This window comes from Schistocerca nitens, chromosome 5, assembly GCF_023898315.1.
Source record: "Schistocerca nitens isolate TAMUIC-IGC-003100 chromosome 5, iqSchNite1.1, whole genome shotgun sequence".
In the NCBI taxonomy this organism is placed as follows: domain Eukaryota; kingdom Metazoa; phylum Arthropoda; class Insecta; order Orthoptera; family Acrididae; genus Schistocerca; species Schistocerca nitens.
In genome coordinates, this window is record NC_064618.1 from 868,766,475 (window position 1) to 868,793,070 (window position 26,596).

Below are 26,596 nucleotides of genomic sequence, written 5' to 3' on the forward strand. Positions count from 1 at the left end.
CTCACAAATTCACTTTCCACCACCGCCGCCATCTTCTCAGTAACCGGTTATTTCTATCAGGTACGTTATTTTTGGCCACATCTAGTGATCATGAACTCCTCGGCTAAAGCCTGCGTAACGACATTTACAAAACTTGTCGTATAATTAGCGTTTGCAACTTCGGCGTGTGGACACGCTAACTTGCAAGTAAAGGTAGTTGTAGGGTAATTCACGTGTAAGTAATTCATGCCTATTGAAGTCCTCCTTACATCTTAAAAAAATGGCTGCCTCAATAGATTGTGCTTGAAATGGATGATGGCACCATAGAGTAAATATCTCTGGAGTGAGCATTGCATTCTGCGCATGTTGTCAACATTAAACCAGGATTGTCACGTGATCTCGGGACTTCGCTGTGCCTGTGTGCTTTCTGCAGCGTTTGAAGTTGATAATACCAAGAGTTTTTGTTGTGTTTCACCGTTTGTTGATAGTGTAATAGCGATGGTGAATTAGGTTGTTGCTACGGATGGAAAGAAAAATATGTGAAAGGAGGGATAGTAACTTTTCATGGGTACATTCCATATAGCTCTAATTATAGTTTTCATTTTAGTAAGAGACTCTGTATACGTTTAAAAATTTCGAGACGCATTATAATTAAGACTTGATTCTGTAGACCTATTTTTCTACGATTTTATGACTATATAATAGATATTACGGCTCGTACAAAAGCTTACAAAAAAATTGCTTCCTCTCGTAAATCTGCTAGTGGAACAGGAAAGGGAAAGGTTAGTTGTTTCAGTAAATACTATCCTCCACGCATTTATCAGTGACTTATCAATTATGTATATAGATTACTCCGTCTATTATTTATTTAATGAACTGGGAGCAAGCACTTAAAATGCGTTAAATAAATACCTCAAAGTGCCACCAGTAAGAAAAATTGTGCTTTGGGTCGCAAAAGCGAGAAAATAAATACGCAGAAATACAAGAAAAAAGGACGAATTAGCAGGGATATAATCGCTAATGTGTGGTAAATTCGGTGTTTTTCGGACACTTGCGAAAGTACTAACGTACTGTCAAGTCGTTTTGCAGGACTATCACTGCAATAATGTACTTCAGGCTCTGTAATACTATGAAGTGCTGTATTATACCAAAAACTACCAAAAATCGAGTGCATCTGAACTATGACACCTATCGCAAAGAAGCTGAATGTAATATCACTTGCCCTTAACAGTTACGTAGCTGGTTTATTCCCGGTATCAAATGGATACTGTTAAAATGTCTTCGCAATATATATAAATAATCCACGACACGTACGAAAAGAATCCGTCTATACTAGGGATGTAGTGACATTCTAAATATACAGGGCGCTATACGAACAAACACTCGTCGTCCCGAGATCACGTGACCAGGCCGGCAATATATGTTGACAACACAAAATTGTTCTGCGCATGTGAGTGCGCACTCCAGAGATATTTACTCCATGGATGGAACAGACACACACGTATGTCTGTGGATGATGGTTAGTTTAGATACTTTGCCGGATCCGATACAAAAAACCTCTGGTGGAATAGTAAAGTTGACATGTGGGTAACCCGGTAACAGATGACTGTCAAATTTGGTTGGCAGTTGGTATTAGTACGGAATTTTTATGAATTTTTCCCGAATATTTGGAAAAATGGGTAAATTTTATGAATTGAAGCCAATAAAATTAGGATGTGAAGTTAGAGGCGTAGACCTGAAGACAGAAAACAGGCAAGAGGGTGAATATTAACTTCTATTGCTCTGTTTAGTTTTCTTTGCCTTGCACACGATTTCAAGTCGTATATTTCGTTAAAGATCATTTGTTCAGTGTTGTTGAAAAAATAACACGTATGTAAACAGCATCCGTATGCATATTTTGTGCAAAGAACAACTGACTTTCTGATTTCACATTTGTTGGCTTCGCCAACTCGGAACCACATTGTCACCTAAACAACGTAACCGAGACATCGAGCTGCGCTATGGATCAGTGATTTTTCTTTCATTTCTTTATTTTTTAAAGAAAAGATTAATTACTTTCTCATTAGACCCTTTGTGAGATGTTTCGAGAAATACGTGCCCGAGGAATAGAAAACATATTTACGGAAGAACTAGAGCCTAATGTGCCAGTCCACTTAAGGTTCCCCAAGCGAAACAGCCAGGAAAATGTGGAATAAGGCCTGAATTTCAATCGCATTTTAATAATAATGATCTCCTTTCAGCTTGTAGCCCAACAATGAAACAAAATTAGAGGAAATGAAATCTTGTAGACTCCAATTATTGTGGAATCGTCGGAGGGACTGAGTGTGCAACACAAAAAGTCGTTGTGCGGGGGCTTTTAAAAGCTGATCATTATGTTTTTTAGTTTTCCTTGAATAAATTGAAATCAGTGCCTTCTCAGTAAGTTTTAGCATTGTAGGGTAAGGACAAATGTCAGTGTGTTGCAAATAGTGGTTTAATGATCCAAAATTGTTTACTGTTAAGTGAAACAGATTAAGAACAAATGCCAAAAGTGTGAACCACATCAACATGCAGTACAGGTGTATTAAGGGGTAAATTGTGGTCTGAAGATGTGGTGGGCTGGAGGGAGCGGAGTGGAGTGGAGGATAGAAGCTTGAGGGAAGATATGTTTTTGGATTGTGCTCATGCAGTTCCTCCTTTGAAAGCTTGCTAACTGAAGAGTTAGCTGGCAGTTCCCTACTCTTTCTACCACATTATGTCACAAAAAGCAATTTTAGGGTGTGTCACAGTGTGCCTTAAGAAACACTGGTGATGTAGTGCACAGACACAGCAGCAGTCATGGTACGAGCATGTATCACACTGTGTGGGATACAGATACGAATTACTAACACATGTGGGCATAATCTACATAAATCTCGGCACACTGTTCTATACTGTTAGAGGGAAAATTGATTTTTAGTCATACTGTATGGCAGCTGTAGTGTTCTTCTGAGAAAGGCAGTGTCTCCCCACTATGAGTACTGCTTCCTTTTTAGTTTACAGATGAACTGTACTTTCTCAGCATTTCCTATCCATTTCTCCTGAGTAGACGAAATAACTTCACTGGTCCCATGTTTGTATAGTGAAATTATTTTCAATTTATTGAGCATTTATTTGAGTTAGCCTAAGTGAAATTTTGTGTAAAAGAACTCAACAGTTGAAGCAGTCAGCTGTCTAGCACACTGAAGAGCCTGTGCCAAGTGTAACATTCTACCAATATGTATTCGACAATGTTGGATTCATTGCCTCCAGTCAACATCTGGAATGCTTTTCACGGCACGAGTGGGATCAAATGCATCACTCCTGCCTTAGCTCTCCCACTGCCTGAAGCAGCCCAGTGGCTTAAATTGACTCCCACTGCAACAGGTCAGTAGGTGTTGTGGATATTTCAACATCAGTTAAGCAGTGTTTTACAGCAGCTTACTGTTCTATACTTGAAAATGATCAGTCCAATTCCTATCAGACATATTCACCCCCATGTTGCAAGATGTACTGTGAATGTGTGGTAAGAGGCTCAACTCAGTGCACGAATGGAAGAGATTTATGCAGTCTACTCGTAACACAATTACTGGTGAGAAAGTGCAATAATTTTCTGATCATTTATTAATTTGCCACCAGGAGACTACGGCATGGTTATGACTTTACAATATGCTGTCAACGGTAGACAGCAGTAAGGGGTGCCGCATTTTCCAATCTGCCAACACTACGTAGGTCACGGACGTAATGTGCAAATTTCTTACTTTTCAGCCATTGTTTATAGGCATCTATAAAAGCTCGGTTAACGAATGCAAAGAAATACTGACTTAATAAAGTAAAAATAACTCTAGTACATAAACGCTCACTCAGTGAAAGTATTTTGCCTATTAACACAATTGAACTAGACAGGAAATGCTGGGGAGGTAGAGTCAGTCTGTAAAATGAAAACCGAGCAGCAGTCATGGTACGAGCATTTGCCAGTCGTGGAAAAACACTGGTGGTGGTGGTGGTGGTTAGTGTTTAATGTCCCGTCGACAACGAGGTCATTAGAGATGATGCTCATGGTCTGGTTAGGGAAGGATTGGGAAGGAAATCGGCCGTGCCCTTTCAAAGGAACCATCCCGGCATTTGCCTCAAGCGATTTAGGGAAATCACGGAAAACCTAAATCAGGATGGCTGGAGACGGGATTGAACCGTCCTCCTCCCGAATGCGAGTCCAGTGTGCTAACCACTGTGCCACCTCGCTCGGTTGGAAAAACACTGCAACTTCCATACAGGATGACTAAGAATCAAGAGCCCTCTAGCTGTGTAGAACAGAGTGCAGAGATTTACATAGAATCTGCCCATGTGTGTTTCTTGAGTTAGTATTATTAGTAACTTGTATCTGTATTCCACTTAGTGTTAATGTACTGTGTGGAAAATACCCCCCCCCCCACCTCGCCCCACCTCCCACCCCATACTTCCCCCTCACAGGTGTGTGTGCACACTGTATTGCTAGTGACTCATAAGATGTGTTGCAGAGGAGCTGGTATAACTGTGAAACACTGTCACTGCTTCTTGTGCTGTTTGGTTTGCAGAACTATGGAGGAGGAAAGTGCATGACCACAATACAGTGACCTATCTTCCCTCGGGCATCTACCCCTCAACCTACCTCCACCCTATTATGCCCCTGGAATACAATTTATTCCTTAATAGAGTTCTACCAAACTTAGCTGTCGTACACACATCTAATACTTGTTCTTAACCTGCTTCATTTACCAATAACATTAATTTTGTGTATTAAAACACTATTTTTAATAATGTTTGATTTTTTTTTTTTTCCAACCACTGCAACGTGGAAACTGTTAGGCATTGAGAGAAAATGAATGGGGCTTTTAATGTGGTTCAATTTTGTACTGAGTAGTACTTTTACTAGAAGCTGCAGGTTTTGAATTGTCCAAGAAAAGCAAAAGAAAATTATCTTTAAATGCACCACACCCATTCTCACACCCAACTGGTCATGATTTTTAATTTGTTGTTTGTGTTACTACCACAATACAAAAATTTGTGACTACACAATTTTTTCCTCCTGTCTGACCTTTTTTCTTCTTTGTTGATTGAGCTATTGAGGTATCCAATGCTTGATTTGTGACTGCAAAAGCCGCCGCCGCCGCCGCCGCTGCTGCTGCTGCTGCTGCTGCTGCTGCTGCTGCTGTAGCCTTCAGTCCTGAGACTGGTTTGATGCAGCTCTCCATGCTGCTCTATCCTGTGCAAGCTTCTTCATCTCCCAGTACCTGCTGCAACCTACATCCTTCTGAATCTGCTTAGTGTATTCATCTCTAGGCCTCCCTCTATTATTTTTACCCTCCACGCTGCCCTCCAATACTAAATTGGTGATCCCTTGATGCCTCAGAACATGTCCTACCAACCGATCCCTTCTACTTGTCAAGTTATGCCACAAACTCCTCTTCTCTCCAATTCTATTCAATACCTCCTCATTAGTTATGTGATCTACCCATCTGACCTTCAGCATTCTTCTGTAGCACCACATTTCAAAATCTTCTATTCTCTTCTTGTCCAAACTATTTATCGTCCATGTTTCACTTCGGTACATGGCTACACTCCATACAAATACTTTCACAAATGACTTCCTGACACTTAAATCTACCGTATACTCGATGTTAACAAATTTCTCTTCTTCAGAAACACTTTCCTTGCCATTGCCAGTCTACATTTTATATCCTCTCTACTTCAACCATCATCAGTTATTTTGCTCCGCAGATAGCAAAACTCCTTTACTTCTTTAAGTGTCTCATTTCCTAATCTAATTCCCTCAGCATCACCCGACTTAAGTCGACTACATTCCATTATCCACGTTTTGCTTTTGTTGATGTTCATCTTATATCTTCCTTTCAAGACACTGTCCAGTGCGTTCAACTGCTCTTCCAGGTCCTTTGTTGTCTCTGACAGAATTACATCATCGATGAACCTCAAAATTTTTATTTCTTCTCCATGGATTTGAATACCTACTCTGAACTTTTCTTTTGTTTCCTTTACTGCTTGCCCAATATACAGATTGGATAACATCGGGGAGAGGTTACAACCTATCGCTCCCTGTATTTTACACCTGCCACCTTCAGAATTTGAAAGAGAGTATTCCAATTAACATTGTCAAAAGCTTTCTCTAAGTCTACAAATGCTAGAAACATAGGTTTGCCTTTCCTTAATCTATTTTCTAAGATAAGTCATAGGGTCAGTATTGCCTCATGTGTTCCAATATTTCTACGGAATCCAAACTGATCTTCCCTGAGGTCGGCTTCTACCAGTTTTTCCATTCGTCTGTAAAGAACTCGTGTTAGTATTTTGGACCCGTGACTTATTAAACTGATAGTTCAGTAATTTTCACATCTGTCAACACCTGCTTTCTTTGGGATTGGAATTAATATATTCTTCTTGAAGTTTGAGGGTATTTCGCCTTTCTCATACATCTTGCTCACCAGGTGGTAGATTTTTGTCAGGACTGGCTCTCCCGAGGCTGTCAGTAGTTCTAATGGAATGTTGTCTACTCCTGGGGCCTTGTTTTTACTTAGGTCTTTCAGTGCTCTGTCAAACTCTTCACGCAGTATCTTATCTCCCATTTCATCTTCATCTACATTCTCTTCCATTTCCATAATATTGTCCTCAGGTACATCGCCCTTGTATAGACCCTCTATATACTCCTTCCATCTTTCTGCTTTCTCTTCTTTGTTTAGAACTGGGTTTCCATCTGAGCTCTTGATATTCTTACAAGTGTTTCTCTTTTCTCCAAAGATCTCTTTATTTTTTCTGTAGGCAGTACGTATCTTATGCATAGTGAGATATGCCTCTACATCCTTACATCTGTCCTCTAGCCATCCCTGCTTAGCCACTTTGCACTTCCTGTCGATCTCATTTTTGAGACAATTGTATTCCTTTTTGCTTGCTTCATTTACTGTATTTTTATAATTTCTCCTTTCACAAATTAAATTCGATATATCTTCTGTTACCCAAGGATTTCTACTAGCACTTGTCTTTTTATCTACTTGAGCCCCTGTTGCCTTCACTATTTCATCCCTCAAAGCTACCCATTTGTCTTCTACTTTATTTCTTTCCCCTATTCCTTTCGCCGAAACTCTCTACAATGTGTGGTTATGTCAGTTTATCCAGGTCCCATCTCCTTAAATTCCCACCTTTTTGCAGTTTCTTCAGTTTTAATCTACAGTTCATAACCATTAGATTATGGTCAGAGTCCACATCAGTCCCTAGAAATGTCTTATAATTTAAAACCTGGTTCCTAAATCTCTGTCTTACCATCATATAATCTATCTTAAATCTGTTAGCATCTCCAGGCTTCTTCCATGTATACAACCTTCTTTTATGATTCTTGAACCAGGTGTTAGCTATGATTAAGTTATGCTCTGTGCAAAATTCTATCAGGCAGCTTCTTCTTTCATTTCATTTTTATATTATATATTATTAAACCTACTCCCGCATGACCCCTATTTGATTGTGTATTTATAACCCTGTATTCACCTGACCAAATGTCTTGTTCCTCTTGCCACCGAAATTCACTAATTCCCACTATATCTAACTTTAACCTATCCATTTCCCTTTTTAAATTTTCTAACCTATTTGCCCGATTAAGGGATCTGACATTCCACTCACTGATCCATAGAACGCCAGTTTTCATTCTTCTGATAACGATGTCCTCTTGAGTAGTCCGTGCCCGGAGATCCAAATGGGGGACTTTCTTACCTCCGGAATATTTTACCCAAGAGGACGCTATCTTCATTTATCCATACAGTAAAGCTGCATGCCCCCGGGAAAAATTACGGCTGTAGTTTCCCCTTGCTTTCGGCCGTTTCCAGTACCAGCACAGCAAGGCCGTTTTGGTTAGTTTTACAAGGCCAGATCAGTCAGTCATCCAGACTGTTGCCCCTGAAACTACTGAAAAGGCTGCTGCCCCTCTTCAGGAACCATACATTTGTCTGGTCTCTCAACAGATACCCCTCCGTTGTGGTTGCACCTACGGTACGGCCATCTGTATCGCTGAGGCACGCAAGCCACCCAACCATCGGCAAGGTCCCTTGTTCATGGGGGGGGGGGGGATATGGTATTGGTATGGTAGAACTTTTTTTTCACAGTACAACTGTTGTTTTCACACATTTAAAATCCTCAGAAAAGTGTTAAAATAACACTTTTAAGAAGTGTAAGTTTCAACGCTTCCCGCTCTGCCGCCCACTACCAGAATGTCATAATACTGATGTTACTGGAACATCTTTCATAAGGAAGCAGCTAAATTGCTCTTCACATTTTGAAAAATGGAATAAAAAGTTTATCATTTTGTTTGAGGGGGACACCCATTATAAGACTTCTTTTGTTCAGTAATGTCTACAAGTTTTAACCATTCATTGTGTCTTGTATATCAGGCTGTGAAAGGAAAGCTACACATACGTGATACGAGTGAAGCCATACCTTAACAACGAGGAGCAGCGTTTAGTGTGAATTCAGTACTCTGTATCAATAATAAAAAAAACTCTCCCTAGCAAAATACTATTAAAGCTTACACAGGTTAAGTCTGATGCAGTTAATTTTTCAGTCAATGGACGCCTTATATGCAGGAAGCTTTTTATAACAGAGTGCCACATAGTATAAAGAAACTGAGCATCTTCAAAAGAAAACTGAAGGAACATCTCATCTCTTTATATTGATATAATGTGAAGTACTTGCAGGCAAATCCATAGGACAAATGTAACTGTAAAATTGAAAATTGAATAAAACACTCCATTTTTCACATGGAAACAAATTTCCAGAAAGAAGGAAAATGGAAAACAAAGTGTAGTGCTGGAAATACATACAAGAACATACAGACTAAGTGTATTCATGCAAATATGACTGAAATGAGTTTTCACTGTATATAAATATCTAATTATTTCCTGCAGTATGGTCAACACATATTCTCTGAAAAGTAATTTTCAGTTTGTCTAAATGTATTAGGGTTTTCAGTATTTGAGCCGACATCTTTTGCACCCATCTGCACGTACAAGAAGGAAAATGGAAAACAAAGTGTAGTGCTGGCAACCAGAGTGCACATAGTGATATGTTCCACACTTAACAAACTACCTAAACAATGTTTAGGTTCCCACACATTTTTCGTGAGCATGAGCAGTTAGAAGTGGAGCATGTTATTCTGCAGAATTGACATGTTACACTACAGAGTGAATGGGGAAGAAGCATTGAGTGAGTAGGAGGAGAAAAAAAGGGTTAAGAGAACTTGAGTAGGTGTGATCTTTTATTTTTAGCTGTCTATCTTGCACCAGCCTCAAACTTGTCATATCAGCTGCAAGTCTTCTGCTGTTTGTAATGAATGTGTGACACATGTCATAGTAACAATGTGGCCATGCAAAGATCCAAGGTGGGATGATACAGAGTTGACAGAAAAGGGGGAGGAGGAGGGGGGGGGGGGGGAGAGAGAGAGAGAGAGAGAGAGAGAGAGAGAGAGAGAGAGAGAGAGAGAGAGAGAGAGATCACACACCTGTACAAAAAATTAGTAGAAACACTTCTATTTTTGCATAAAAATCTCCAAATTTCAGAGATAACATTCAGGGCCTTTCCATGGAATAGGCCTTTTGCCTGACAGGTAATGTTCCAGCTGGGTAAATAGGCTGGCTGTATGTGCTGGCCACAACAAATCTGACGTGGATTGTGGGTCTACAGGTAGTAATCAGCAAACCACAGGAAGTTGATTAAGGAAATACAGGGGAAGGACCATGCCCTAAGAAAAACAATATAAGCAGCTCACTTCCTAAACAAAGGTGGAACTGACTGAAACAGTATTCAACACATTTAGACACTTACATAACCATAGTCTGCAAACCTGTGTGCATAATCATACTGCTTAGTGACATACTGATGTGGGTGCACGCCTCAGTTTTAGATTGTGTTTACAATGAAAATGGCAAAATTGTGAGACTTTGTTGTTGTTATAGTAATTAATTACACGATTCTCAAATTTTTGGATGAATGATTTTCAAATGTTATATTTATTTAGATTGCTGTTTATCAGATGTAATTTTAAAGCACCGTACTGAGCACTGATGTAAACAAATTGTTTTATTATTATCATTATTATGAAAAGGATAGTTGCTACTCATCATATAGTGGATATGCTGAGTCACAGATAGGCACAACAAAAAGTTGTCAGTAAATGAGCTTGTGGCCAACGAGGCCTTCGCCAGAGATCCGGTTTTCGAATGACACTGCAACTCTGTCAGAGACAGCAAAGGATTTGGAAGAGCAGTTGAACAGAATGTACAGTGTCTTGAATTTAGGATATAAGATGAACAACAAAAGCAAAAAAAACAATAATGGAATGTAGTCGAATTAAATCTAGTGCTGCTGAGGAAATTGAATTAGGAAATGAAACATTTAAAGTGGTAGATGAGTTTTGCTATTTGGGCAGTAAAATAACTGATGATGGTCAAAGTAGAGAGGATATAAAATGAAGACGCAATGGCAACAAAAGTGTTTCTGAAGAAGAGAAATTTGTTAACATCGAATATAGATTTAAGTGTTGGAAAGTCTTTCCTGAAAATATTCCAATGGAGTGTAGCTGTGTGTGGAAGTGAAACATGGATGATAGTTACAACTAGAAGAGAATAGAGGATTTTGAAATGTGGTGCTACAGAAGAATGCTGAGGATTAGATGGGTAGATCACATAATTAATGAGGAGATAATGAATAGAATTGGGGAGAAAAGAAATTTGTGGCTCAACCTGACTGAAGGGAGGGATCATTTGATAGGACACATTCAAAGGATTACCAGTTTGGTACTGGAAGGAAGTGTTTGACATAAAAATCATGGAGGGAGACCAGGAAATGAATACAGTAAAAAAATTCAGAAGATCATATGTTGCAGTAGTTATTTGGAGATGTAGAGGCTTGTGCAGGATACAGTAGCATGGAGAGCTGTGTCAAATCACTTTGGACCAAGACCACAACTGCAGCAGCAGCAACTGCAGCAGCAGCAGCAGCAGCAGCAACAACAACAACAACAGTCAATAGAGATTTAGATGAGTAAGTGGATGAATGCTGGACATTCAAGACCCATATAGAAAGTTGTGGATTCAATCTGAAAGTGGATAGTTGCAACTCTCCTCACTAGTCTAGCCTATGCAAGAATCTTATCATCTCCAGAATTACTGCACACTGCATTGATCAGAATCTGTTTGCAGTAGTCAAGCCTTGATCTTCCTCTACAACTTTTATCACCCACACTTTCCTCCATTACCAAATTAGCTATTCATTTAGGTGTGCTCTATCAACGATGTCTTCTTTTAGTCAACTTTTACCATATGTTTCTTTCCTTCCTGATCTGATTCATTAGTTATCTGATCTATCCATCTAATCTCCAGCATTCACCTTAATGCCACATTTCAAAATCTCTGTATTTCAAAAGGCAGTTGTATCACGAATAAAAATTATTAATATACCACAAAGAAGGTTTTGTTTACTGTGCTTTAATTGTGTCATACCATGATTCCGTGTAACTACATCTGTAAACTATAATGAATGGCATTGTTTAGGCTGCCAAGTTGTTATACTGCCACAGTGAAGTCAATACAGTGAGTAATATTGTTATGCTTTCCGGAGCTTTTAGAACTATACCTACAGAAATCTCTACTGTATTAGTTGTTTTATATCATTTAGATTTCCAAGTAAGAAGAAAAGAGCTGTAATCTGATGCTAAAGCAAAAACAGTATGGAAAATTATCAGAATTGTTGGAGAACCGGAAATAAATCCAATAGGAATAAAAACATGATATTTACATGATGGCAACACAGGTGGAATTTCTCGACCACAGGGAACAGAACTTTTCTGTTTCTGTGTCATATCAACGAGTTGCTTCAATTAATACATTTGGATGAAGTTTGGGGGGCTGGTACACCACTTTTCTGGACTTGGTCCACATCCTACATTTCTTAACAGAACTGGTAGGAGTGCCATAATCAGGTGTGTATTTGTTGAAATGGGCTTACCAGACCCTGTCCAAGAGGAATGCCACATGGTCAAAGATTATAAGAACAGTAAGGCAAATTTATAAGTACGACCTACTATCAGCATAATTAAAAATGAAAGAGAACTTTAATCCTCTACATCCATTAACCAAATATAACAGCTTTACACCCTGTATTGTGTTCATAAATATAGCATTCTCTTATTACAAAGTCTGATCGTGCTTGTTAAGCTGCTTGACCTTGCCACAGCTTAGGCTTTCTTCCTTAGTGTCCAACTTTGGACTCTTACATAAAAGCAATGGTATTAACTCCTTGAACACTATTTTAGAATGAACGTAACACTTTTACTAATGGGTTATTCCACGTCAAAGGGACCAGATTTAAAAAGTGTCTCCATTCAACCATCTCCAAATCTAATGAAATTTGGTGTGAAGGTTCTATATGGTCTTGGATGGTTGTATACCACATTTCAGTCCACTGTCTTCAGTGGCTGAATTGTTAGGTGCTTTTATAGAGAGGCTACTCATCTTCATTTGGTCATTTTCTATAATGTACATAGATACCTTTATATGGTGAATCACACCATGGTATGAATTAGGGTTTTAGCTACACCTAAATATAGATACAAGGCTCTAAAGTGGCTAAAAACTCGTTACGATGTTCTGAGAGCTAAGGTGTGACCGACCACTGTTACTTTTCATATGAACCAGTCACACCAAAGCTTCATAGGGTGATTCCTACTGATGATGCCTATATGGGGATCAAATTTAACTGATATTGGATGCCTAGATGAAAAGATATGCCTCTGCAGATGTAGCCAAAATTTTCCAAGTGCAAGTTTTAAGGTGTTTTTGAGGGGCAGTATCTCAACTGTGTCTTGTTAAATCCTACTGGAAAGAGCATGCTTGTTTAATTTCTAGGTCTTGCATATTGTTGAGTAAGAATACCTATCAAAAGTAGGGAAAATGGATGGTCAAGAAATACAAAAAATTAATAGAATTTGGAGTTTTAAATCAAAAAATATGTAATTGTAGTGTGTTTTGATAGTATAAGATTTGGCTGTGGTTAGGAGAATGTAATTATGCCAGTAAGATTATTTTACATTACAGAATATAGATATCATAAAAACTCAGAAAATGCTCTTAAGATTATAAAATCTAGATCATCATCATGGAACACTGTGTTGCTTTAGACCGTTTTAACCGTACAATGCATGGTGGTGCAGAAATGCGTTATCACTTGAGTTTCCATCGGCATTATAAAGCAGCAATATTTTCTTAAGGCTCTCTCAGTAGTGATACATTGCTGAATCAGCACTTTCAGTTGTTGCTTTCATTATTGGCAGTTTTCACAGTGTCAGTCTTCTGTATTGTTGAGTACTGAATATTTGAATAATCAATAATCATTGTTGTAGCTGCAGGTAAGCACTAAAACAATATGTTTGATACACTAATTTGTATATTTTATATACAAACAAGTCTGAATCTGGTATGCTTCAAACCAGCATTCATGAGGTTTCAAAATTGCTTGTTATAGATTAATAAGCTATTCTATAAAACAAAACCAAGAGACCCTTGCATCCTGCTACTTTGGTGGATCAGATGGAGCTTACTGTCATAACTCATCACCATTCTATTATGGTAGAAGTCAACTACAGTCAGTTAAGGAAATGTCATCAATTGACAAGGAGCTTCTATGACATAAGTCTGGGCTTGATTAATCAAGAAGCCTATAGCACCCTTAACCTTTGCAGTGTCTGATATGGTTGAAGTTACTGGCTGATGAAGTTTTTATACCTGGTCAGAAAATTTGTACCAAACGAAGACATGAAGTGGCCCAAAAAGGAATCATCCCACCAGGATAAGCAAGAATCATCATCCACTGAAGACATGGATGTTGTTGATGCTTGCTTGACTGCTAATACTTCGTCACCATTAGAGCTTCAACAGATCAGCAAAAGGGATTCAATGGGATATATAAAGTGCAAAGTTCTGAAAGCCCAAGGCAGCATTAATAAGGTAATTGCCACAGCTGCTTGTGGAAGATAGGATTTTGGTAACATCTGCAAACCAAAAACGGAAAAAACTCAGTGATGAAGTAAAACAGAATGTCTACCATTTTTTTAGGAGGTTGAGTTTTCTTGTTTATGTCCTGGCAAAAAGGAATGTGTTGTAGTAAGAATAAGAATAAATGGGGAAAAGATTCACAAGCAGGAATGCCTGCTGCTCCTTTGTAACCTGAAAGAAATGTTCATTGCTTGTTTAAGCAATACGGAAATCAACTGAGCTTCTCAAAATTTTGTGACCTCAGGCCAAAATGGTGTATTACAGTTGGTGCTTCTGGATTACATTCAGTATGTGTATGTCCAATTCATCAAAATGTCAGACTAATGGTGGCTTCAGTAATATCCATCCAAGACGACTACAAGGATTTGATGTAAAAAACTGTATGCAGTTTGGAATCAAAAGATTGTATGCTGCAGCATTGTGAGGAATGTCCAGGATGCAACTAGAGGCTTTTCTTGAAGATTCTTTTAAAGACTGTGACCGTGTAGAAACAATGGAATACAAGCAGTGGGTCCATACTGACAGACACACATTAGAGACATGTCAAAGAACTGTTGAAGATTTCATGCAGGCACTGATTCTGAAAATCGTGGGTTAAGAAGCCATCAGCTTGTGTCAAAAAATACCAAAGTTTATACCATAAGCAGCTAAAAAGAAATCTTGCAAAAAATGAATTAATTATAGTGATGGATTTTGCTGAGAATTATTCATTATTTGTTCAAGATGCTGTGCAAGGATTTCATTGGAAGAATAGTCAGACCACATTACATCCATTTGCTGTCAATTTCGGCTGCAATGAATGTCAGAGTATTAGCATTTGTATGATCAGCAACTGTCTCCATCATGATACCACTGCTATTCATGCCTCTCAAATAAAGTTAACAGCATATTTAAAGACAAACATTGAAAACATTAAAAACATTTATTTCTTTAGTGATGGTTCAGCTGCTCAGTATAAGAATTTCAAAAATTTCATTGATTTATGTGTGCACGAAAAGGATTTTGACATCACTGCTGAATGGAATTTTTTTGGAACAAACCACGGCAAATCACCTTGTGTTGGCATCGGGGGAACAGCAAAAAGACTAGCACCCCTTGCTAGTCTGCAGAGGCCCTTAGATTACCAAATATTGACTCCATATGATTTGTGCAAATTCTGTGATGATAGTATTCCAGGCATAAAGTTTTTATGTAGCAAAAGAAGAAATTGAAAAAATCCACCCTCATCAAGAAACAAGGTTTGCCATGGGACATACGATATCTGGAACAAGAAAAAAATCATTAATTTAAGCCAATTAGTTGTAATGAGTTCAGAGTAAGCAGAGTTTCCAATGATGCTACAGCATTCACAGTTAATGCTTCGAAGCAGATGAAGAAATTGCAGCAATCTCAATTTCAAGTTTACAAGCAGGACAATATGTTGCATGTATGTATGGCAATTTTTAGTGTGTTGGAAATGAGTGTGAAGTTTCACATGAACAACAAGATGTCCTTATCAGCTTTATGCACTCACACAGTTCTGCTCGTTCCTTCCACTCGCCAACTGCTAAAGACACCTGCTGGATTCTGAGCAACATATTTTCATGACTTCAAAAGCATCATCATCATCAGGAAGACAATAACAGTTATCCACAAGCTGTCCTTGACAAAATTGTAGATCTGTTTAACCAAAACTGGAACTGACTTTTCAGTATTTTTGTTTTGCAAATTTTGTGTGTTGTATTATACTTATTTTTATGGTGTATGTTAAGCTAATGTTTGAAACTGATTTATATCCTGGAATGAAAAATTAATTATGGGACTTAATGAGCAAAATATTTCACTTTTCAATCTTCTCGAAGCGCTGAAATAAGAACTTTTGAAGTGAAGTGTATTCTTACTCATCGAAATACAAGATCCAGAAATCAAACAATATAGCTTTGACAACTTAAAGCATGCTCTTTCCAGCTGTGGAAAAAAAAGGAGAGAGAGAGGAGAGGATTGAACAAGATACAGTTAAGGTATTGCTCCTCAGAAATACCCTAAAATTTGCATGTAGAAAATTTTGGCTAACTTGGTGCAGATGCATATCTTTTCATCTAAGCATCCGATGTTAATTAAATTTGATCCATATATAGACACTACAGGTATGAATAACCCTCTGAAGTTTTGGTGTGACTGATTCATATGAAAAGTAGCAGTAGTCAGTCACACCTTGGCTCTCAGAATAGCGTGACAAACTTTTTAGCCACGTTAGAGGTATTTAGGTGTGGCTAAAACCAAAATTTTTGCCATGGTGTGATTCAGCATAAAAAGGTGTCTATGTATATTAAAGCAAATGACCAAATGTTTTCTAGAACTTCTAAAAAAACCCTAGCAAACTTCACACATTTCTACCTTTGTATGTGACATGGAGATGAGTAGTATCTCTTTAAGAACCCCAAAATATTCAACCACTGAAGATATTGGACTGACATTTGGTATGTAAGCATCCAAGATCGTATAGAACCTTCACACCAAATTTTGTTAGATTTTGAGATGGCCGAGTGGGGACCCCTGGTCCCTTTGACATGGACCCTAATGTTAACAATGTTTCTACCTGACTGAATGTCAATTATGCTATCATAATTCTTCCAAAGAATTTAGTGCACAAACTAGGCAGTTGTTGTATCCAGAAGGAAAGTATACCCTTCACTTCTTGGCTTCAGTTATTGTTCTGATAATGGTTTTCCAATAATTCACAGTGTCAGCACATACTGCTGGGCCAGTAACCAGTACTGAATCCCTTGAGAACTTTCATCTTGAAATCGATAACTATTTACTGATAACAATGGTCACATACTTAAAGTGTAAATTTTGAAAGCAAGTCATCCTTAAACTTAGAAGAGTTCATAATTAAATAATTTAATAAATGCAATTACTGTTTTTGTACCAGAATGAAACTAACAAGACCTTAAATGTCTTCCTTCTCAAACATTGCTTTATGAACTTTGCAGAGCAGGAATGAAGTTAGTAGTTGTCATTAGAATGAAGTTACTGTAATCTTGAGACTTTTAGTAATTGTGAATGCAAACTAAATTTAACCAAGTACTGTTACAAAGTGACCCTTCAAAGTTGTGTGTCACCACACTCTTGCTTTAATAAACCACACATACGCTGCTTTCGCTACTGTTACTCTTCCACATAGTAAATAGTACACTACTGGCCATTAAAATTGCTGCACCACGAAGATGGCGTGCTGCAGACGCAAAATTTAACCGACAGGGAGAAGATGCTGTGATATGCAAATGATTAGCTTTTCACACATGGTTGGCGCCGGTGGCGACACCTACAACGTGCTGACATGAGGAAAGTTTCCAACCGATTTCTCATACACAAACAGCAGTTGACTGGTGTTGCCTGGTGAAATGTTGTTGTGATGCCTCATGTCAGGAGGAGAAATGCGTCCCATCACATTTCCGACTTTGGTAAAGGTCGCATTGTAGCCTGTTGTGATTGCGGTTTATTGTATCACGACATTGCTGCTCACGTTGGTCGAGATCCAATGACTGTTAGCAGAATATGGAATCGGTGGGTTCAGGAAGGTAATATGGAACGCTGTGCTGGATCCCAACGGCCTTGTATCACTAGCAGTCGAGATGACAGGCATCTTATCCGCATGGCTGTAACGGATCGTGCAGCCACGTCTCGATCCCTGAGTCAACAGATGGGGACGTTTGCAAGACAACAACCATCTGCACAAACAGTTCGACGACGTTTGCAGCAGCATGGACTATCAGCTCGAGGACCATGGCTGCGGTTACCCTTGACACTGCATCACAGACAGGAGCGCCTGCGATGGTGTACTCAACGACGAACCTGGGTGCACGAATTTCAAAACGTCATTTTTTCGGATGAATCCAGGTTCTGTTTACAGCATCATGATGTTGCATTCGTGTTTGCCGACATCGCGGTGAACGCATATTGGAAGCGTGTGTTCATCATCGACATACTGGCTTATCACCTGTCGTGATGGTTTGGGGTGCCATTGGTTACACGTCTCGGTTAACTCTTGTTTGCATTGACGGCACTTTGAACAGTGGACGTTACATTTCAGATGTGTTACAACCCGTGGCTCTACCCTTCATTCGATCCCTGCGAAACCCTACATTTTAGCAAGATAATGCTTGACCGCATGTTGCAGGTCCTGTACGAGCCTTTCTGGATACAGAAAATGTTCGACTGCTGCCCTGGCCAGCACATTCTCCAGATCTCTCACCAATTAAAAACGTCTGGTCAATGGTGGCCGAGCAACTCACTCGTCACAATACGCTAGTCACTACTCTTGATGAACTGTGGTATCGTGTTGAAGCTGCATGGGCAGCTGTACCTGTACACGACATCCAAGCTCTGTTTGACTCAATGCCCAGGCGTATCAAGGCCGTTATTAAGACGAGAGGTGGTTGCTCTGGGTACTGATTTCTTAGGATCTATGCACCCAAATTGCATGAAAATGTAATCACATGTCAGTTCTAGTATAATATATTTGTCCAATGAATACCCGTTTATCATCTACATTTCTTCTTGGTGTAGCAATCTTAATGGCCATTAGTGTAATTTTAAGATAGGGTTTAGCCCAATTAATGAGAGCTACTTGAAATAAGATGGTAAACTTTTTAGAATTAACTGTCAAGCAGATTTTATAACAGATTTTTTTAACAAAAATCTGCTTCGCTGTAGGCCTACATGACTAATGAAATAAATTGTCTGTAAGTTGTCTTTCCAAAAGCAGTGCAACTGAGAATGTGATGCAAAAATGCTTTCACAGATTCTTAATGTCTTGTAGTAATTATATAGACAAAAACTATCATAATGTTTACCTTTTGACAAGCGTTCTAGAAATATAAAATGGTGTGAATATTGTAACACAATATTTTGACTTTGAAAAGTCTTGCATTCGCAGATACAATTTACATGAGATGACTAATGATTGTAGAAGTGCTAATTATTGTCTTCTTCCATGCATTGTACCAGTGTTGGCACAAATATTTGAAATCTTGATGAGTGCACCAATACATGACCCCACTGAAACACTGCTAACTAGCTTCTTTCACAGTCCAGTGTGTCTGCAGTATACCTCATTCAACATAAAAGATGTTCACAAAATGGAAATGACAAAGCACACCTGCCAATATTATCTTGAGACTGTCGTGTGGGTCAGCCTCCTGTGCGTTTTCCCTCATAGAAAACACATTCACAAAATGAAATGGTGTGGGGAAAAACTTGGTCATCCTCAGGCCAAATGGTTTCCACATTTGGCCAAATAGTAATCTTTTCATAATGATAAAATGTACCATCCTCAGGAAGCGCTCAGACTTTACAAATAATTGTATTAGATTCTTAAGCGTATAGCATTTATTTCAGTGTGCAGTTATTAAGAATATACTTAAGCAATTGTTTGATGTCTCTTCCTTACAATAATCTGTGAATAATAATTAATAAAACCTATCAGATATCAGTAACAATGCTGTATTATAAAAAGGATAGATTGCTACTCACTACAAAGATGACACATTGAGTTGCAGACAGGCACAATGAAAAGAATGTTACATGTGGAGCTTTTGACCAAACCCTTCTTGAAAGAAAAAAAAAAAAAAAAAAAACCACATTCACACAAGCAAATGCACCTCATGCACACGTGACCTCTCACTCTGGTCAGCAAGCAGCCATATTGTATCGCGCAGAAGCAGCAGTCTAGAGTGTGGCAGGGGTAGCAGTAATGGGTAGGGGGCGAGGAGTCGGCTCTGCCTCTAGGTGTCAATATGAGGTTGCCAGGGATAATGATGGGAGACCGTGGGGGATGGGGAGGGTGGAACTGGGAATCAGAAAAGGAGAGAATAGAAGGGGAGAGGACCACTGGGTGCATTGGCAGATAGCAGTGCACAATGAGGATGGGTGGACATAAATTGGGAAATAGTAGGAGAGGGGTTGGAAACTATTGTGTTTTAGTAGGAGGGGGGTTGGAAACTGTAGTGTTTTAGTAGGAGGGGGGTTGGAAACTTGTGTGGAGGGTGTGGTGACACCAGGTTACTGTAAGTTGAGGCTGTGACAATTTCAGGAGCAGAGAATGTGTTGTAAGAGTAACTCCCATTTGCGCAGTTCAGAAAAGCTGGTTGTGGAGGGCAGGATCCAGATGCCCCATATTGTGAAGCAGCTATTGGAATCCACGTGTTATGTTTAGCTGCATGTTATGTCACAGGGTGATACACTTTGCTTTTGGTCACAATTTGGCAGTGGGCATTCATCTTGGTGGACAGCTGGTTAGTAATCATACCAATATAAAAAGCCGAGCAGTGGTTGTGGCAGAGCTGGTATATGATGTGGCTTCTTTCTCAGGTGGCCTGGTCTCTGGCAGTGTAGTATAAGTCTGTCACAGGACTGGAATGGGAATTACTGTGTTCGTGGATTGGACAGGTCTTGCATGTGGGTCTTGCACCTGGACATTCCACTGGGGTACGATTCTTGTGGCAAGAGTTTGTGATTGCAAGTGACATAGGGATGGACAAGGATATTGTGGAGATTGGATGGGCAATGATTTTTTTAGGAGGGTTGAGGAGGACTGTGGGTAGGAAGTGGCTTATTTAAGAGCATGATGATAGATAATCAGAGCCCAGATGAAGGACGTGGTTCAGTTGGTCCACTCTGGAGTGGTGTTGGGTGACAATGGGGCACTTCCTTGGGGTTTGTGGGAGAATTGGGGGATATGTGGGGGTATGGCATGGGAAATCTGTTTGCTGACTAGATATGGTTGATAATGTCTGTCTGTAAACGCCTTTGTGAGACTTTCAGAATATTGGGCAGGGGAATTCTTGTCACTGCACCTACATCATCCGTGGGTAGTTACGCTGTCTAGGAGGGATTTCTTGGCATGGAATGGATGGCAGCCATTGTAGTGCAGGTACTATTTTGGTGGTATTAATGTGGACAGACATGTGGATGGAGCCATCAGAGAGGAAGAGGTCAATTCCAGGAAGGTGGCATGCTGGGTTGAGGACGATCAGGTAAAGCAGATGGGTGTGAAGGAATGAGGATAGGTTGGTGCCCTGAGTCCAAATCGTGAAGATATCATCAATGAACCTGAACCAGATCAGCGGTTTGAAGTTTTGGGTGGCTAGAAAGGTTTCCTGTAAATGGGCCATAAAATGGTTGGCATAGGAGGGTGTCCATGGATGTGTCACACTTTTGTTTGTACACTTACCCTCAAAAAAATTAGTAGTTATGTGTTAGGATCAAGTTAGCAAAGTGTAGGAGGAATGAGTCAGTGGATTTAAAGTCTGAAGGACATTTAGAGAGGTAGTGTTCTTAGCAGCAAGACCAAGGACATGAGAGATCTTGGTGTATAGGGAACTGATGTCAGCAGTGTCAAGTAGACATCCAGGAGGTAAAGGGGTGGGGAAGGTGGAGAGTCAATAAAGGAAGGGGTTGGTATCTTTGGTGGAGGCTAGATTTTTAGAAACTGGTTATACACTAAGTGATCAAAAGCACCCAGAGACCACCAAAACTATCATTTTTCATATTAAGTGCATTGTGCTGCCACCTACTGCCTGGTACTCCATATCAGCGACCTCAGTAATCATTAGACAGCAGAATGGGGTGCTCCACGGAATTCACAGACTTCGACCGTGGTCAGATGATTGGGTGTCACTTGTGTCATATGTTTGTAAGCGAGATTTGCACACTCCTGAACATCCTTAGGTCCACTGTTTCGGATGTGATAGTGAAGTGGATATGTGAAGGGACACATACAGCACAAAAGCATACAGGTCAACCTCATCTGTTGACTGACAGACACCTGACATTTGAAGAGGGTCATAATGTGCAATAGGCAGATGTCTATCCAGACCATTACACAGGAATACCAAACTGCATCAGGATCCACTGCAAGTGTTGTGACAGTTAGGCGGGAGGCGAGAAAACTTGGATTTCATGGTCGAGCAGCTGTTCATAAGCCACATGTCATGCCGGTAAATGCCAAATGACACCTCACTTCGTGTAAGCAGCATAAACATTGGACGATTGAATAGTGGAAAAATGTTGTGTGGAGTGACAAATAACGGTACACAATGTAGTGATCCGATGGCAGGGTGTGGGTATGGAAAGTGCCTGGTGAACATCATCTGCGAACGTTTGTAGTGCCAAAAGTAAAATTCGGAGGCGGTGGTGTTATGACGTGGTTGTGTTTTTCATGGAGAGGCCTTGCACCCCTAGTTGTTTTGCATAGCGCTATCACAGCACAGGCCTACATTGATGTTTTAAGTACCTTCTTGCTTCCCCCTGTTGTAGAGCAATTCAGGGATGGCAATTGCATCTTTCAACATGATTGAGCAACTGTTCACAATGCACGGCCTGTGGCAGAGTGGTTACATGACAATAACATCACTGTAATGGAATGACCTGCACTGAGTCCTGACCTAAATCCTACAGAACATCTTTGGGATGTTTAGGAACACTGACCTTGTGCTGGGCCTCACCGACCGATGTTGATACCTCTCCTCAGTGCAGCACTCTGTGAAGAATGGGCTGCCATTCCCCAAGATACCTTCGAGCACCTGATTGAATGTATGCCTGTGAGAGTGGAAGCTGTCATCAAAGCTAAGGGTGGGCTAACACCATACTGAATTCCAGCATTACCGATGGAGGGTGCCACGAACTTGCAAGTCATTTTCAGCCAGGTGTCTGGATATTTTTGATTACGTAGTGTAGGAGTGGGTCAATGAGGGCTGTAATTGTTTCAGTGGGTGCCAAATAACCAGCTATAATCTGGCATCCAGGATTGTTGGGTTTGTGGATTTTGGGGAGCATGTAGAAGGTGGGTGTGTAGGATGTAATAGGGGTGAGGAGGGAAATTGGATTCAGGGGACAGGTACTGGCTAGCTCATAAGGCTTTAGGCAGGGATTGGAAGTTATTTTGGACTTCTGTGTTGGGATCACTGTGACAGAGTTTGTAGGTGGAGTAGTCAGGCAATTGCAGAGTCCTTTGGCCAGGAAGTCACTGCGATTCATAATGACAGTAGTGGAACCTTCGTCTGCAACTAGGATGACTAAGTTAGTATATGTTTTGAGGCTGTATATGGCTGTCCTTTTATTCTGCTGAAAGGTTGGTGTTCTTAGGAAGGGACCTTAGGAAGCCTGCTGAGGATCACAGTAGGATGGTGGTATGAACTGTAAGCAGGCAGGATTCAGTGTTAGGATTAGTTTGGCTTGTTAATTGGAGGGATTAGTGGCAAAGAAGTATTTCCACTTCAGGGATCAGGAGGAGGAGACTAGGTCATTGAAAAGTTCAGCATTGTTAAGTATGGTTGACAGAATTTGTAAGCTAAACTGACAGAATAATGAACAGACACACAATGCCATGGCGAGGAGAGCCGTCTTTTGGGAAGCAGAAAATATGGCCTTTGATGTATTTGTAAGTGGTATTTCAGTTGATGTGTCAGTGGGTGAGGATGAGAAATCCTAGTGATTTATCTTCAGGTATTAGGATTGCCACACAGCTGGAGCAGATAGGTACTGCAACTCAGAAGTGCATTGACCTTGGTGTCTTCTTGTTTGAGGTCAAGAGGTAAAATGCTACAGATGTGGATCAGCGGGCCATTGAAGAAATGGAGATTCTGCAGGAATGAGTGTAGTGTGACCTCAGCCATAGTTGTGTATCATAAGGGTGTCAGCAACAAAGCCAATTTAAGGGTTAGGATTCTGTATGACTACAGGGAACATCCATACAAAGGCTTACAAATTGAGTGACATCAGAAAGTGCCATTGGAATACCCATTTCAGTATCCCTGATGTATGTATAGTATGTGTATTTTAAGAAGTAGTTATGGGTGGTGATATAGTTAGTTGTGCTTACCAAATACCAGGCAGTAAATTTGGTATCAGCCAAGAGTGTTAATGTTTGATTAAGGCAAGACCATGGGTATTTGGGGATATTGGTGTAGAGGGAGTTGGCATCAACAGTAATTATGAATTATGCTAGAATTTACATAAATGATTTAGAGGAGTCGCAGAAAACCTAAATCGGGATGACCTTACGGAAACTGTAAACCAGCTCTTCATGCATGCGAGTCCAGAACATTAAACACCATGCAATCTCATTCGGTAGTTTCTGAGTGGCCAGTAGCCTTGGGAAAGGGTTACCAGCTGAGCTTTAGGGCACAATCTCCTGTCAGTGACTGCTGCTTCACAGAGGTAAGTAATGATCTTAGCTCATGTGGGCAATAGAGAATGGAAAGGGAACGGAGGAGCAGAAGAGCCTTTGCCACCTGTGGGAGAAGTCGTCACATCCACCAGCTGTGATTCCACTACTGAACATTGTTCTGCACACTTGTGACTTTAAATCAAATTTCCATCCAGATGAGGACCCCACTGCCACATTGTAGCTGAAGGCTTGATGGATCAACTAATTATGGGAGTGCTGCTCAGCCTGAAGGTGCAGTTACACAAGTAATGATTCTGCACACATTTACAGAGCACCTCACCAACTGTTCCAGTGACCATGATATCTACTTTGCTAACAGCAACTGTTACTGCAGCCACCACATTTTGAGAAGAAGATGAAACATAGAAAGAATCACATATATTGGGATAATTAATACCTTTTGCATGTCTGAAGGTACAGACACTGCTGATGATTGACAGCCATATTAAATTATGAAATTCATTCTCAAATTGTGAATACGGTTGTACAGTGACTCTATGGTTTACTAGTAACACATGAAAATTTGTGCCAGACCAGGACTTGAACCCAGATTTCCCGCTTTATGCTAGTGGTCACTTTAACTGCTTCGGCCAACTGAGCACACCTCCAGGCCCAACCCAAACTTCCATGTGCTCTTATGTCTACATCCTTTAGTGCTCACATACAAATCATATGATTACCACACAGGAAGAAACATTCTTTTGCCCATCAGATTGCCCTACTGTGGCATGAAATACAGTAGGGCAGTTTTGTATTTTTCAGTTTCTGTAAAGTTTGATGTAACATCCCTTCAGATGTGCATACATGTCCAAAGAAACAGATGCTGCTGCTGATTAACAGCCATATTAAATTATTAAATGCATTCGCAAACTGCAAATACAGTTGCATAACAGCTATATGATGTACTAGTAATGTGAAAATTTGTGCCGTACTGGGACTGAAACCCAGATTTCCCACTTACATGAACAGTTGTCTTAACCACCGGTGGCCTTCTGTGCATGTCTCCAGGCCTGATCCAAACATTTTGTATGTTCTAATGTCTACACCACAGAACACCAATATAGTAGAAGTGCAAAGACCACGTTATTATACGGAAACACAGAACGACACCAGCGCTACTTGTGGCCTGGCTGTGAACTTCAATACGAAAAAATATGGCGCGAAAATCCCTTATGTTTATTTCTAAATACGCGAATTAGATGACAATATTTTTCATTTAATCTTTGAATGTGAGCCGCATAGTGCAGTAATAAAGGTTTTTGAGATCTTGCAAAGTAATATATAAAAGAAATCTCAATCAAAAACAAACATTAACTACTCGTAGCTACAGTTTACATTGTGAAAATTTTCGTAAATTACGTCGTCACCTTTTGACTGTGAAATTTTTTTGTAAAACTCAATATTGCGATTTTGGCCATGTGGCCATTATCATGTGGAAATAAACGAGCTTTAGCACATGTCAGACAAAAAATCATCTGACATTGCATGCATATATAAATGATTTTTACGTTTCCACATATCCTAAAGCACATTATGTCCACTCGCATGATCGAAAGTGGAATAGTAGGTTACACAAATAAATAACTACAAAGCTAAAGGATAACCAAGAGGTCATTTACAAAAAAAGTCTGTGCTACAAACCAAGGATGTACTGTAAAGTCTACAAAATCCGATTGATTATTTTTTCTGTTGATTGTTATTTATGGATATTCAGTCATCCGAAATTGAACTTCTGCACAGTTCAAATAAATTTATGAAACACACAAAATACTACTTTACATCAACTGAAAAACAAATTGGGAGCAGAGCAGGTAGACACTCCATGAATGTAGCCAAAATGTTTTTGCCAATGAGACATACAAAGAAAATGAACTGCAACACACAACATTTTTTTTCTTTTTTCCCCAACTTGGCTGTTATTTTGGCAACACCCATCATGTTTAAATAATGAAAGAAGATGCTGGTACAACATTTGTTTTTAACATTTTTATTTATTTACTTCCTCTTTGAAAACTTTGTTTGGTACACTGCTGAAAATTAACACAAATTCCTCTTGACAGCACTTTATTCATTATACTTTTGGAGTCCAATCATCACATCTAGAAAGTGTTAAGTTATGTTCCTGCTGAATTACCAGATTTTGTCATAACAAATCAAAGGCATGATTTTGATACAAGAACATGTAATTCTCTGCTTTTAATACAACATTTGTATATGTATAGGGAGCTTACTTTCATTGTACACATAATAAACACTGAAATACAATGTCTTTTAACATGATTTGAACTTCTTTTTAAGTTGTTGCATACACAATTTCCTCTTGTTTGCA

The 26,596-nt window shown here is 39.6% G+C and overlaps 1 protein-coding gene across 3 annotated transcripts in view; it reads left to right on the forward strand.

The window, feature by feature from the left end:
• Nucleotides 1-528: 528 nt before the first annotated feature.
• Nucleotides 529-26,596, forward strand: part of LOC126259547 (uncharacterized) — a 167,709-nt gene continuing 141,641 nt past the window's right edge. The window contains exon 1 of one of the 3 annotated variants that reach the window (XM_049956431.1): nt 529-547. In XM_049956431.1, the coding sequence (XP_049812388.1) occupies nt 544-547 (4 nt within the window). In that variant the 5' untranslated portion in view covers nt 529-543. Of the gene's footprint in view, nt 548-1,554; nt 1,740-26,596 lie in introns of those variants that run through there. The other 2 variants (XM_049956428.1, XM_049956430.1) reach the window with 2 other exon arrangements.